This window comes from Drosophila ficusphila, unplaced genomic scaffold, assembly GCF_018152265.1.
Source record: "Drosophila ficusphila isolate 14025-0441.05 unplaced genomic scaffold, ASM1815226v1 contig_414, whole genome shotgun sequence".
NCBI classification, from domain to species: domain Eukaryota; kingdom Metazoa; phylum Arthropoda; class Insecta; order Diptera; family Drosophilidae; genus Drosophila; species Drosophila ficusphila.
The window spans coordinates 5,515,598-5,530,241 of NW_025064328.1; the positions used below are offsets into that span (position 1 = coordinate 5,515,598).

Consider the following 14,644-nt stretch of genomic DNA (forward strand, 5'->3'; position numbering starts at 1 on the left):
TGTAATAGATCACTTCATTTTCTTGTTGTTTAACCACATACATACATTCAAGTATATATAGATATATATATCTATGCGTATATATACGTTGCTGCAGCTCTTGCCGTAGCAGTTTGTACAATATTTTCATTTATCTCTATCAACTTTGTGTAGTTTGTTTGACTAACCTACCGCTTAATGCATATATGACAACATATTGATTATTTACAGTTAGCTATTCTTCATCGTTTCGTTTCTCTTCTGCCAAATACAAAATTAAAACAAACAATTAAAAGAGTCTCGTGGTCTCGTCGTTTTAAAAATTAAAACAAAACTAGGGGCATGCATTATTTCTCATTCACCATTTTCAGTTGCTCTTTTTTTATCAGCGTGGCGAGATAACAATTTGAAATAAGGAAGAACTATGTGATTTTCAGATGAATTATTTTGGACATGGAAAACCAATATACTCAGCGTAGGTGTTATGGTTCGTTTTGGATTCATTATTTGGGGCTAGGCCTTATAGATAACACACTTTTCTCGCTTTCGGCGCTTTACATTTGTAGATAGACTCACAGCACTTCAGGAGTTGATGCATTTATGCATTTCGAAAACAAACTATGGTTAAATGTATATAATATATATAGATTTATACGTGTGCTTGTTGGTTTGGCTTATAACTAGGGCTAGCTGATGACGATTCCTTAAACTAAATACTTAAGAGGCAGATCGAAAGCAGATCTGCATGCGTTGTAACTGCCTTGGCAAACCATTTAAGACTTTTTGTATAAGATTCTTTCTGGGCAAATTACCCAAGAGTGTTTACACTGGAATAGCTGACTCGCTTATCATCTGGCTCTCCAATCGCTCGATTGCGATTCGCAATTCGCGATTAGCCCAACACTAGTTGGGAACATAACTGAAGAGAGGTGGTAGTTGGGGGGTCTTATAGGCTAGCTCTAGAGTAAGTTGTGTGTGTGCCCAAATGCGATATGCTTAGACATTTGATATGCGCTCGTTGGAGGTGGTTTGGTCATGGCGGTGGCCCTCGATCCTGGAATTGTAGACGGGGTACTGACTGGTGTCCAGGTGGTAAGCCGCCGGATACTGATAGCCTCAGCTGGGCTGCAGCATGTACATGTACTGTCAGTTGCTCGCCGCCGCCGAAGCGGCCACAGGAACGGCAACGGGAACAGGTAAATCCTGGCCAGAACGAGCCCGCTTCTCGCCACTGCCCTCTGCGGGATTGTCGCTCTCCTCACCCGTGCTGCTAAAGCTGCCCGGCAACCGACGCTTCAGGTTGTGGTTCAGGCCATTGGCCACCGTTTCGTCCTCGGACATGGAACTGCCACGCTTTGGCGTGTTGCCAGCACTGTCGTTGTCCAGCGAGGCGATCGCCGAGGCTATGGCCGCGCTGAAGCCATCTTCGGACGCACTATCCTGCGAGACAGGATTAGCTGGATCCTGGGTCACCGGCAGCATGCCCGAGGGCGTTGTGTAGCCACTCAGCTTGTTGGGATCCTTCTCCAGCAGCTTTTGGGCCAGCAACTTGAGTGATGTCAGCGAATTCTCGCAGTCGCTTGTATCGATTTCAGTGAGACTTATTCCAGCGCGTTCGATTTCGGCGAACGTTCCAAATGGCAGCTTCTGCAGGCACTCCAACTTCTGGACATGCGTCTTCGAGCGGAGATGCTTGGCCAAGTGCCCGTGGATGCGGAAGGCTATCTTGCAGTCGGTGCACTCGAAGGGACGCGGATTGGAGGTGGTTGGAACCCCGAACGTCGACGTCATCATCACCTTGTTCTTGTGCGCCTCGGATCGCTCGTGCTTCTGCAGATGACCCTGCGTGCGGAAGGAAATGCTGCACGGTTCGCACTTGAATTTGCGCTCCATGTAGTGAATGTTCATGTGCAGGGTGAGCTGATGTTGGCGCTGGAACGTCTTGGCGCAGATGGTGCACGTGGGCCGAGCATCACTTGCCATGGGAGCTGGTGGCACTCCTCTGCCGTAGGCTACATGCTGCAAGTCGTTACCCTTGCTGCTTGGCGTGGAGTTCTTGAAGCCATCCTCGCCCACAATCACCGTTCGCTGGGTGGGTTGCGTTGAGTTTGATGCAGCAGCTGAGGATGCCACCGGAGCAGCAGGAGATGCCACAGGGGCAGCTGTTGAAGTGGTTATTGCAGCAGCTACAGATACTGTTGCTGAAGGTGGCGGATTACCCAGCACTCCACTGAAATCATTGGCATCCGGTTGCTGCACGGCAGCAGGAAGATTGGCATTATGAGGCTCAACAACGGTGGGCTTTTCCTGATCCACATTGGTTTCGTTTTCCTCCCTTTCCTCCTTGGCAATCTTCGCTGGCGTTGGCGTTGGTGGAGCTGAAGGAGTTTCCGGACCCATCGAAGGCAGCTCAACGGCTTCAGGTGTCTTCACTTCATGAACTTCTATGCTGGGAACCTCATTGATGCTCATGACGGGTCTATTGTTGGTGGTAAATAGGTTGCTGCTGCTGCTCATCACGGGAGATGCCGCGGAATATACGCTGTTGATCAGATAACTGCGACTGAATTGGCTCTGCTTAATCTTGGCCTGGTGCAGGGCATGCTCCTTGATGTACGTCTGCAACTGAACATCTTCGCACTCCGCGTCGTGCTTGGCCAGCTCCTCCATTTCGGCGGAGATTCGCACCTTGTCCGACACCGAGATCAGGGTCTTCATGAAACCGCTCTCGTTGCCAGCGCTGCCAAAGATCACATCGTGCATCTGCTGGGCCTGCGACTTGGGAAGATCCTGAACAGGAATCTGAGCTGGCGATGGGGAGATGGCAGACATGGAACCCCGTGGCTTAGTGAGATCCATGGGGGCGCTCTCCTCGCTGGCACCGCTGCGTTTTGGCTTGGACTCCTCCGGATTGGAATAATACTGTTCCTGCTTCTGATAGTCGAACGGTGGCTTCGGCGATGTAAAAGAGCAAATCAATCTTTTGGGCAGCGAACCCGAAGAGCCAATGCTGTTGGCAGGACTCGCCGCCGGAAGAGGTGTATCCTGCAGCTGCGGGTAAGGAGAGACGCTCTGCGGAATGGGCGGCGTCATCGATAGCGATAACAGACCCCTGGCTGCCTCGTGCTCTTTTAATCGGGATTTGGATTCGTCCGTGTCTGTAATAAAAATATACAAGAATAAGAATTTGTCTCTGAGAAATCTTAATGATCTTTCTTACCGCTGCTTTCCGATTCATTGTCGCTATAATCATCCGAATCGGATTCTCCGGCCATTGAGGATGTGCGTCCTCCAGCCGAAGTGGATGACTGCTGATCAAAGTCCATGTCCACATCCAGGAACTCGCTATCTGGTGGCATTGGTCCCGGATTGATGCCCAGTTCAATGCACTTCTTGAAGTGGGTCTTTGATTGCATGTGCTTGGTCAGATTTCCCTTGGTTTTGAAACTGTCAAAAGAAGAAGAAAAGATATACTAAAATTAGTAATCTGAAATATATTATTCTTGAAAGGAAAACCAACCTGAAATTGCAGTGACTGCAGGTGAATGGCCTCACATCCGTGTGGGTGCGAATGTGCTTCTTGAGCATCGATGGCTTCTTGCAGCGAATGCCGCACTCAGAGCACACATATCGTCCCCTTCCTCTTCCCCGGATGTACGTGTAATCCTCGTGGGATTCGTAGCCTCCGACCAGAGGCTGTCCAGAGGGACTGGTCTCCAGCTTCTTGGCCTCCGCCTCCTCGTTCGCCTTGGCCGCCACGTTTGCCTCGCTGAGAGCGGCGATCGTGACAGTTGGTGGCGTTTTCAGAGGACCCTGATAGAAGGCACTGCTACTGGACAAAGTTGAAGTGGAGGAAACGGTCTGCTGGGCGGATACGAGATTGTAGCTCAGTTTTCCCGATCCAGCCATCGCAGTCGAGCTGCTATTTCCCAGCATCCTTTGCCGTGAGTCGTAGAGAGCCATCACTTGCTTCAGTTTGAATCCAAGCGGATGAGGCTGATTCTCCTCGCACACCTGCCACACGCTGTACATCGATAGCTTGTGCATTCCAGCCACGTACGAAGGTTGCGGGCAGTTCACCGTGCAGTAGAACATCTTGGTGCTGCACTTCAGACCCAAATAGGTGTAGGCGTGTCCATTGAGATAGAGTTGCACACAGGACTTGGAGGGCCTCGGTGTTTCCGGCGAGATCAGAGGCAGTGTATTTGCCGTGGGCGTAATTCCATGATGGCGCTTTGGCGTAAAGGTTCCAGGTTTCAGTGGCAAGCTAGTGGGTCGCAGAAACTTGGATTTTGCCGATGTCGAGGAACTCGCAGCAGGACTCACTTCCTCTGCGGCATTTCCGTTTCCATTTGGAGTTTCCACATGCAGTGGTGTGAGCGGCAACTCCTGCTGCTTTCCAGCAATCACATTGTCCAGATTGAAATGACGAACTTCCGGTTCCGAGGTCTTTACATTATCAGCCATGCGAAGGAAGTTAAAGGGTGCCTTCTTGGGAGTCTCCTTGCTGTTCCACTGGAGAGCTTGACGCTGGGCAGGAGTTGGTGGCTGGCGGCTGAACTCGCTGGGCAAATTCTGAACTCCACCGAATGGTGACAGGGCCTTTAGTTCGCCAACTGCTCCTCCCAGGAGAAGAGGACTGGGTTGCTTGCGATTCGGACTACGTCCTCGTCCCGAAGGAACTCTCAATTGAAGTTGCTGTGGTGGTGGTGGCAGCAACGGCATTTGTGGTGTCAAACTTCCAGGACCCGGCATTCCGGGCACATGAGGTATTGGTGTGACTGGAGTGGACTTATCTCCGCTGCTCATTGGCGGCAAAGTGAGCGGATTGAAGGCAGTTATCGAGTTGATGGGCGGAAACTGAAAGTGCTGAGGTCCTGAGCTCACGCCAAGCAGTCCACTACCACTAACCAGAGCCATCAGCTTGCGTTCCTTGCTCGACGATCCTGTTTCGTTGTTACCCTTGCCTGAAACATCCTGGAAACTTCCACCGGACAGCAAGGGAGTGCGTATCATCTTGGGACTGTTGTCCATGTCAGGACATTCCGAGATGGGAATCATGCTGCCGCCAGAGTAGGTTAATCGACGCAGTCGCTCCTCCTTGCTCGACTGCAACTCCTGAACACTGTTGCCATTGTTGTGGTTGTTGAAGGAGAAGTTGAAGCTTGGATTTTGCTGGGAGGTGGAAGCAGCCACCTGATCGCTGGTCTTCGCTCGCTTGGCGGGCTGAGCTTCAATGTCGCGCACACCAAACTGTCGGTCCTCGTGCATTTTAGTAATGACCACAGAATCTTGTGCCTTTCGTGGCGCATTCTGCTGGGCGTAGTCCACTAGCGGAGTTTTTCCCAACAGAGGACCCGGCGAAGGCAGCGGAGCATCCACAAACCGCAGAGCTTCAATCTGAGGAGCAGGAACTGTTAGGGGAAGCTGAAGCAGCAGCTGAAACTGGAGCAGGCGCATTTGTCGGTGCAGTCAAAGTGGAAGCTGTAACCGTAGATGTCCTCGCTGGCGTTTGTGCTGCACTGAGGCGACTCAAGACCAAACTACTCCTCTTGGTTTTCAACTGCGACCAGGCCAACTTGGCCAGAGAAAGTGGATTCTTCGAGTTGGCCATGTGGCACTTCAGCTCCGGCAAACTTAAGGAGATCGAATTGGAGCGGAAGGGCGATGAGGCGGGACTCATGGGAGCGCTGGAGCTTGCATCCTGGCAGGTGGTGCTATTGTGCAGCTTCAGATCATCCGCACTGCGGAATTCGCTCGCGCAGATCGGACACGAGTAGACGGCATCATCGCCCTCGCCAATTGGCACAGCCAATCCTCGAGCATTCAGCAGCAAATTCTTGATGATCGAATTGTTAACCTGTGCAGGAGGTGGAGCATTCTTCGAGCTGCTACCAGGAGTTGCAGAGGTCGAAGCTGCTGTGGCCACAGAGCTGGTGGGTAGGGAACCAACTGGCACTGTAACCAGAGTTGGCTTCGGTTTGGCTGACAAGTTCAAGGGCATCACATGAGCTGCCGTCGTTGGTTGCTCGATTTTGGCCACTGGCGTTGCGGGATCCTGACGATATTGCATCGTTTGCATGGGCAGTGGGGAGGGCGGGGGAGGCAGTTGTTGCTGCTGCTTCACAGGAGTCGTAGCAGCTGGAGTTGGCTTATATGAGTTGCGTTTAACCAAGCCATTTGGCGGTTCCAGTTGCTGTTGTTGCTGCTGCTGCTGGTTCTCCTGTTGCTGTTGCATGTACGAATAGTAGTTCTGCTGCTCGAGTTGCTGCTGTTGGATGAGTTGTTGCTGCTGCTGTTGCTGGAGTTGCTGTTGCTGCTGCTGCTGCTGTTGTTGTTGCTGCTGTTTTTGGACTATGGCCTGTGCCAAATTCACTTTAGTCTCGCGCTCTGGCATCTGTGCATTGCTGTTGTGACTATTGTTTGCATGCAATGCCACCGGGTTGCTTCCGTGTTGCGAGCTATTGTTGCTGTTGGCATTGTTGAAGCTGCGGGAACGACTGAGTTGTTTGGGGTACTTCTTCTGCAGCAGTATCTCCTTATTCTCCACAATGGCTTCATTTTGCGAGATCAACTTGGAAATGTGCTCCTGTACTTTGGCCACGTTCTAGAAGAAAAAGAAAGATAAAAGCCGAGATAAGTCATACATTGATTACTACTTTCAGGCAAACACTCACCACCTGCATGCCGCCACTGGAGCTGGCAAAACTGCTGAGATTGGCGGCGGGCGTGGGAGTGGCCGGTGCTGTTCCTGCACTGGAAACCTGGCTATTGGCTCGCACCAGCTGTTCGTAATAAAAATAAATATATGGTTAGCAGTGTTCTAGTAAAAATAACCGTTCTAAAACCAACCTGTTGAGGCGGCAAACTTGGAGGCTGTTGCATCGGTGGTGGCGCCTTTACCAAAGGTGAGTGTTGCTGCTGCTGTTGCTGCTGTTGTTGCTGCTGCTGTTGCTGCTGGGCCAAGTGAAGCTGCTGCAGTTGAAATTGCTGAAGGACCAACGCATGCTGATGAATGGCTGCCGCCGCTGCATCTTGGTTGTAAAACGGAGGCTGGCCAAGGTAGTAAACACCACTGGGTGTCACTGGCATGGCGGCTAGCAGCGATTGCTGGGCCAACAGTGACTGCTGCTGCTGCATCTGCAACTGGATCTGGTGCGAGTTAATGTGGTGCTTCATCTTCATTTGCGTGCTGGGCGAGAGCGTGGGATGAGCAAGAGGTGGCTGCTGCACCAGAGGCAGTTGAATGGATAGCTTCTGCTGGGCCATTTGGTGTTGCTGCTGCTGTTGCTGCTGCTGCATTTGCAACTGTTGCTGCTGCTGCTGCTGTTGCTCCTTGCTGCTGCCGGGTGCATACAGCGAGGCGTTGTGGAACTTCGGCTTATATGGCTTGTAGTCGATCGACTGGCGATGCTGGGCAGTGGCCGAGTGCAGGTTATCCGCAGTGGTGGGTGGCAATGTCCCCGCCGCCGGCGAGCCCAGCGGCAACTGTTGCATGTGCTGCGGCAGCGGCGGCTGCTGGATGTAAGCACTCTTCGCCGCCGACAAAGTGGAAGGTGAGGGTGTGGGCGAACTCATCGGCTCATCGTACGGCGAACCAGCGCGACTTGGCTGCAATAAACCAATAAATTAGATGGGTTTGGGAACGGAAATCTCATTTTTCAACTTACCAACTCGGAACTACTATTGCTCAGTTCTGCATCCTGATCGGACAGCCCGTCATCTGCATCGACTGGCACCTCCAAGCCGCGAGCTCTGGCCGCGTGCGATCGCGAACGGCAGTGCTTGTACAGGTTGCTCTTCGTCTTGAAGGCAATGCCACAAGTGTCGCAGGGATAGGGTCGCTCGTTGGTGTGCGCCCGTATGTGCTTCTCCAGCACCGATGGCTTGGCACAGATCAGATTGCAGTAGGGGCAAACGTACCTACCGGACTTTTCGCCCGGGGGATTTGCTACGGCTGCTGCTCCGCCAGGGATTCCCGGACTTGCCGTCGCTGGCTGCGTCATTTGCTGATACTGGGCAAATGTTATCGGCGATAGCGTGGTGGCACATGCCGCATAGTTGCTGTTCGTGTTGCTATTACTGAGCGGCGTTCGCGTTCTGGCCGCTGCTTTATAGCCACTGTTGCTCTCCTCATGACCAATGGCATTGACATGATTGCTATTTACAAAATTGGCACTGAATTCATGTGTTGCTGCTGGCGGTGGCTGCTGCTGCTGCTGCTGCTGTTGATGTTGCTGCTGCTGCTGCACTGGCTGATGGTTTGGCTGTTGGGTCATCGCATGGTTGTGACCATTGGCCAGCGGCGGTTGTGGTTGTGGTGGCGGCGGCGAGAGCGAACTGTTCGAAGACAACGATGAGGTGCGTACGGCATCGCCACTTGGGTGATGGCCACCACCACCACCACCAGCACCGTTCGTCGCGCCAACGCTCTCCACTTCGGTGGTGCTGGCCAAACGTTTGAACTTCTTGTGCAGATAGCGTGAAATATTTGACCAATCCCCCAACGGAGCCTCATCGGTGGCGGTGGCGGGTGTGGCATTTGCGGTGGTTTGGCTGCTGCCGATGATGATGCTCGCGTTGGCCGCGTTCGGAGCCACTGGCTCCTGGTTGCTGCCGACGGCTGCCATCTGCTGTAGCGTCATTTTGCTATCACTTAGACTTGCTTTATCTCTACACTTAAATTCATAATTATTCTCACTAATACTATTATCACTGTGGTGGTTGTTGTTATTATTATGGTTGTTGTTATTTGATTTATTATTATTATTATTGTTGTTGTTATTGTTATTATTATTGTTGTTGTTGTTGCTGATGATGATGTGGTTGCTGTTGTCAGCAATCGACAGCGGCAACTCGCTTAGTTTATCTCGTGTGCTTGTACTGGGTTTACTGTTGCTGCTGTTGCTATTGCCACCTGCAACATCGGGTGCTGCTGCTGTGGATTTGGACACTGTTGATGTCGCTTCTGTTGCCGCTGTTGCTGTTGCTGCTGCTGCTGTTGCTCTGTTCGCTTTGTTGCTTGTTCTCTGAGTGACTGTGGTTGTTGCTGTTGCAGTTTCTCGATATGTCTGCTTCTTGGTTGATGTTGCTGCCGTTGTTACTGTTGTGGTTAATGCTGTTGCTGCTGCTGCTGCTGCCGCCGCTGCTGCTGCTGTGGCACGTCGCGTATTGTTCACTTTGTTGGTCTTGTACTGTTTGCCTGCGGTTTTATAATGCTTGGCCGTTGTGGTTGTTGCATTTTCCATATTATTATCGAATTTATTACCCTGTGACGTATTTGCAGCAGGCTCATCTGTAGCGAAACGAGAAAGAGAGAGAGAAAAGAAATCCAAAATTAATTCAATGTATTTCGCATAATTTAATTTAAATGCCAATGCTAATTGATACATCCATGATAAGCCCATTTATACATTGGCTCTTCAGCTCCGTGCCCTCTTGAATATTTTATATGATAAACTGGTAAAAATCTAGCTACCAAAACAAGCAAACTGTTTCGCTGCTGACCGAGAACTTGGTCAAGTTTCGATGCACATGAAATATTTACTTTCAGCTAATACACACTTTGGCTGAATAGAATTTTTCTCAATAATTCAAGTGCACTTGCTGTTCGCCTTTGGGTTTCCCAAGAAGTGTACCCTTGTCTTTGGTACACTCCTACCTCCAGCCATTTTATCAACTCTAATTGGGGCTCAATCTTATCGCCGTCTAACTGAGAATGTCAGATACTGAGCACGCTAATTCTACCTGGGCGATCAATCCACCAAGTGAATCACAAATTGCGAATTCCTGTGCACTACTGAAAATCAATTTCCCACTCTGTGAACGTGTCAACATCGATAAAGCACAGTGGCTGAAATATGTATGTATGTATATATGTATAGTATACATATACAGATATATTTGCCTTGTTTCTTTTTTATCAACTTTCTATTTTGAATTCCCCATTTAGCTAGGGTTCAGGCCCCACCTGATGGAAGCCAGACTGGCGACCGAAAAATCCGAAAATCCAAAGAAAAGTGACAAGTGAAGTGTAATGACTGGTGTCACTGGCGTTTCGTTTCGTTTGTTGTTGGGGGCTTCCTTATCACAGCTCGTGCACACATGTGTGACAACGGTGCGTATCAGTATTATAAACCTAGTGGCAGCAGATTACAAACGAGATTATAAAATGTTGCCAAAGAAGAGAGCGAAAACTTGAACATTTTGTTAGTGTCCATTAAGATAATAACTATAAACAAGTTGCAATAACATTGAGGCTTAGAAAATTTTGGATTTAAAAACTAAAAATCAAAACCAAAGCTTTGAAATATGTTTATTTTCATTTTCGAATTCTATTACTTCTGATTTTGATAAGAAAATAGGCACTACTTTAATTTTATAAACGCTCACAGCTGATTGAGGGCCGCTGAACATTGACTTTGATAAGACAGTTTTACAACGCTACACTTTCAACTGTTCCTATTTTCGTGATCCCCACTGTCCGCATATAATATATGACTCGCTCGTCGGGCGATTAGTAAGCCGGGGCAGTTCTCAAATCACAATCGCACACAGTCCGACCGACAGACTGAAAAAAAAAGACTCACTGGCAACCGAGTTGGGTCGCGTTAATTGACTCGACTGCGACTGTTTAGCATTCAGCGTTATTATTATACACATTATACGGCATTATGCGATCGCAGCAGCGGCTCTCGTCGCGTCCCAATGTTTACTCAATTTGTTATCAGCTTTATAAGGCTTTCGAGCCGTGCGACCGCAAAAAAAGAATTGCCTAAAAGTTCCATTGATAATGCTCCAAGCTCCACATACATACATACATAAATATGTACATGCAGTACGTATTTTCGGCGTATGTGTATTTGCCAGATTCATTATCGGTTATCAGTGGGGACTATCGTAGGCCTGAGTCAGAAACAAAGCCCCCGATAAGCGATCCCCATTGTAACCCAGCGATTCGCAATTCACTGGACTGCAGACGCGTTGACGTCAGTTATCCGATATGGATTCGAATATGGTTGTCAGATTGTCAGCTCGTTGGGCAATTAAGTGACATTCACTGGCGATTAGCTGGTCGGGGATCCAAATCCTAATTACATAATCACGTGTAGGAAATACATATGTGTTTGTGTATGTACTCAATTTATTAATAACCGAGTGACTGGGTCAATTACAAGGCGCCAACTGCGCCACAATTGAAATATGTGTAGCGATTATAAGAATGTGTTGTTTGTTGCTAATAAAAACAAAAGCGGAACAACAGAATATTTTTCAAACAGTAAACCTCGAAAGTCAAATAGATTATTCCTACGCACTCAAGAAAGGCATATAGTTTTACAGTAATAATATGGTTAAAAAATTATGACACAAAAGATAATTTTATAGGATTTTCTTGGATTTCTTTTCCAAGGATTTGGATTTGACAAGTGATTAGAAGTAGGTCAATAATAACACAAAAACAGGTATTTAAAAACTATTCGAAAACTATACCCATGTCCAACTGTACATAATCACAAACTTAGTTTAATTGTACAGCAAAAACTGGCGAACTAAAACCAACAGTCACAACAATATAATAAAGTCAAGCGAGAATATAAAAGATAACCTAATCAGAAGGAGGCGCTTATAAAAGCCCCAGCAATTAAAACCAGAATACTCATACTACAGATACCCGATGTACACAAAGCACAAAATGCACTGTGACGTACTGTGCACTATTTTTTTATGATCTTTAGCTTACACTATATTATTGTTGGCCACGTAAATCCATTTGCAACAGCAGTCAAGTAAATATTAATATGACATTTTCGTTATCACGAATTTTTGTTTAACGATTGGGGTTCTAATTACGCCTGTTTGCCAGCATTTTGAGGCGTGAAAACGGCAAGTAAACGTGAACCACATGGGAATGTATTTTATACACAAACTGGAACTGCATTTGCATTGGCATTTATATTTGCATGCACTTTTTTATTGAACCAGTCGAAAAACAATTGCCCCTGTGCAAAGTGCAATATATAAGGCTCTAAGGCAAATAATCTGAGAGGGCTGGGTACACTACTCAAAAGATTGTTTATTCAAAAAAATATTCTAAATAGATAACGAAAAAATGGTTCACTTTTCTAGTTCAGAAAGTAGTAAGGCTATGTAATACAAAATAATCTTTAATATTTAATTTTGAATTCATGTAAAAAATCTTTAATTTAATATTGATAATACTTTTTTTGTGTAAAGAAGTCGGCTTGTCGACTGATTCGCTAACGCAGATATTGAGCACACGCTATCGCCTACGTCACAAGTGCATTTCGCGACTGAATTCAAAAAATAATGAAACAAAAACAAAAAATATAAGAATATAAAAACACCTACAGAAGCACTGAGAAATAATGAAAAATAAAACAGCGAGGTGTGGCAACGGCGCCACAAAGTCCACACATCTGTCTGACGGTCAGTCTGTCAAACCGTCATTCGGTCATTCCCTCAGTCGTCCAATTCCCTCATTTCCCCACGTCAACGACGTCATCGCACTGCAAAAAGCACTAAGCACTCGCCCACTTGGCAATTGTTTATAATTTATTAGCGAGCGTTTTACAGCGGTGGTGAACAAAATATAATACGTCGAATTCGCGGAAAAGATTCAGAAATTCCAGTGAACAGCCAAACGCCTGATAAAAGCTACGCAAACAGACAAACGGTAAAGAGAAACATACCAAAGCTTAATTGTGACCACACGCATTTCTCTGCTCGTCCCGCTCATTTGCATAGATTTAATTGTTGTTTATTGGCGAAATGCAACAATTGAAAATGTAAAAATCGAAAAAGCGACAATCGACAACCGACGCGCGTGAAACATTTAAGGCAACTAGACGAGGCGACCAGCGAAATTCATTCAGAGTGTGTTTTAGCGTGTTTGTGTGTGCGAAAAGAAAACGAAGAAGCGACCGAACAGGGCAAAAACAACAAGTAAGAGGTCCAAAGTCGAGTTATCCGACAATTCTAATACCCAGTAGATGATCTTTACATTTAAAGAAACCATCAAACGAAAAACGATGATTACATTACTTTTAGCATTTTAGAAAAGAAATTATTTCTTCTTCTTTAAAGAGAGAGCTACTCAATCGATTTACAGATTTTTGGGAAATGGCACATCCAGAATACAAATTCATTTCTAAGAAATTTATTTTTTGGCGTATATCTTTTAGGAAATACTTTTGAATTTGTCGGATACCACTACTGATTCAATTTTTTCTACCACTTGTCTTAAGATTTAGGAAGCCGATAAAAGCTATAGGAATTATGGATTTGCAGAATATTAACCAGAAGTTTGCATTGTTGATAAAGCGAATATATTTTTTAATGTTTTAAAAAGTTAATTCATTAATGAATACTCCTAAATCCATGGGGTTACTGGGTGTTAAAAAGGCGCTACGTCAGCGCAGGCAGAAAAAAGTACAATAATCAAATAATTGCGGCAGCTTCGTCTCCACCCCCCGCACACTGACACACACACGATGGCAATCTCGCACACACATGTGCAATTGTCAATCAAAAGTAAGCACAGGGTCGCTGCTTCGTCTTATTTAGCTTTTGATTTTGCGGCAGTCACTGAGAAATGATCAAATCAAGCAAAAATTAAGCAAAAAAATATAACAAAACAAAACCAACAACAGGTGACGCGAAGTACGAAACGAATCGAAATGAAATGAAAGACTGTCGCCAGCCAGTCAGACGTTGTTGTTATTGTTGTTTTCCCCCCTATTGTTGATTACGTACGCCCCACACACATACACGCTCCGTAAAACACGCGCACGCACACAAACATACAAAAATCGGCGACGAACGACCACATTCCCCCGCACAAATATGCGAAATTTTGCTGACTAAGGAAGGTCTGGGGAGCACCAGGCAAAAAAAAGCAAAAGCAAAAAAAAAAAAACAAAGAGCAAAAAGCACATTGCGATAACAACAAAAGCATTTAAAAGCGTAGAAGCAGAAAACGAAGCAACGGAAAAAGTGATAATAAAATAATAATTGCTACAGCGCACACCGATCGCGCGCGAGAGAGAAAGAGAGCAGTCCAGAGTTGCCATAATAGTCGAGGGAAAGACCCGATCGCCAGCCCATCCTCATCCCCCTCCCACTCATTCAATTCAGCACGATTCGCCATCAGTATTGTCAATTCAGCTTTTTTTGCAGTCTACGATTTGTGAGCATTCAAAGTAATTTTAATAATACGTGTGTTTTTAGAAAAAAAGGTTAGCCGCCAAGTATATTGTCTTGGACGAAATTTTAGAAAACAACCTAACAAAATAAATAAAAAGACTGTAAATAATCAGTATCTCCAGTGTACTTATTTATCTAGCTCTTTCGATTTTTATTGGCTAGCTTTTTAAAGCTATAGCTGGCATCACAGTTTGCCATGTGGCGACGAAGCCCCACAGCCAGTGCTCCCTCTCGTTCCCTCTCTCTTTCTCTCACTAGCAAACATGACTAAGCCAAACAACTTGACAACACTGTCGGGGGAATTGTTGCTGGTTTTGAGTCAATTCATAAGAAACGAGGAAACCCGCCGCCATATCGTTGTTGCTGCCGTAAATATATATGTACATACAATTGTGTTTGTGAGGTTGGCATGAGCATGAATCAAGTTAAAAATTTTAATAAT

The 14,644-nt window shown here is 46.7% G+C and overlaps 1 protein-coding gene across 1 annotated transcript in view; it reads right to left on the minus strand.

The window, feature by feature from the left end:
* Positions 1 to 391: 391 nt before the first annotated feature.
* LOC108086440 overlaps positions 392 to 14,644 on the minus strand; it is a 43,613-nt gene continuing 29,360 nt past the window's right edge. Inside the window, 7 exon segments of the mRNA XM_017183351.2 lie at positions 392 to 3,137; positions 3,200 to 3,426; positions 3,500 to 5,403; positions 5,405 to 6,586; positions 6,657 to 6,764; positions 6,832 to 7,590; positions 7,650 to 9,274. Coding sequence (XP_017038840.2) covers positions 1,096 to 3,137; positions 3,200 to 3,426; positions 3,500 to 5,403; positions 5,405 to 6,586; positions 6,657 to 6,764; positions 6,832 to 7,590; positions 7,650 to 9,274 — 7,847 coding nt within the window. The 3' untranslated portion in view covers positions 392 to 1,095.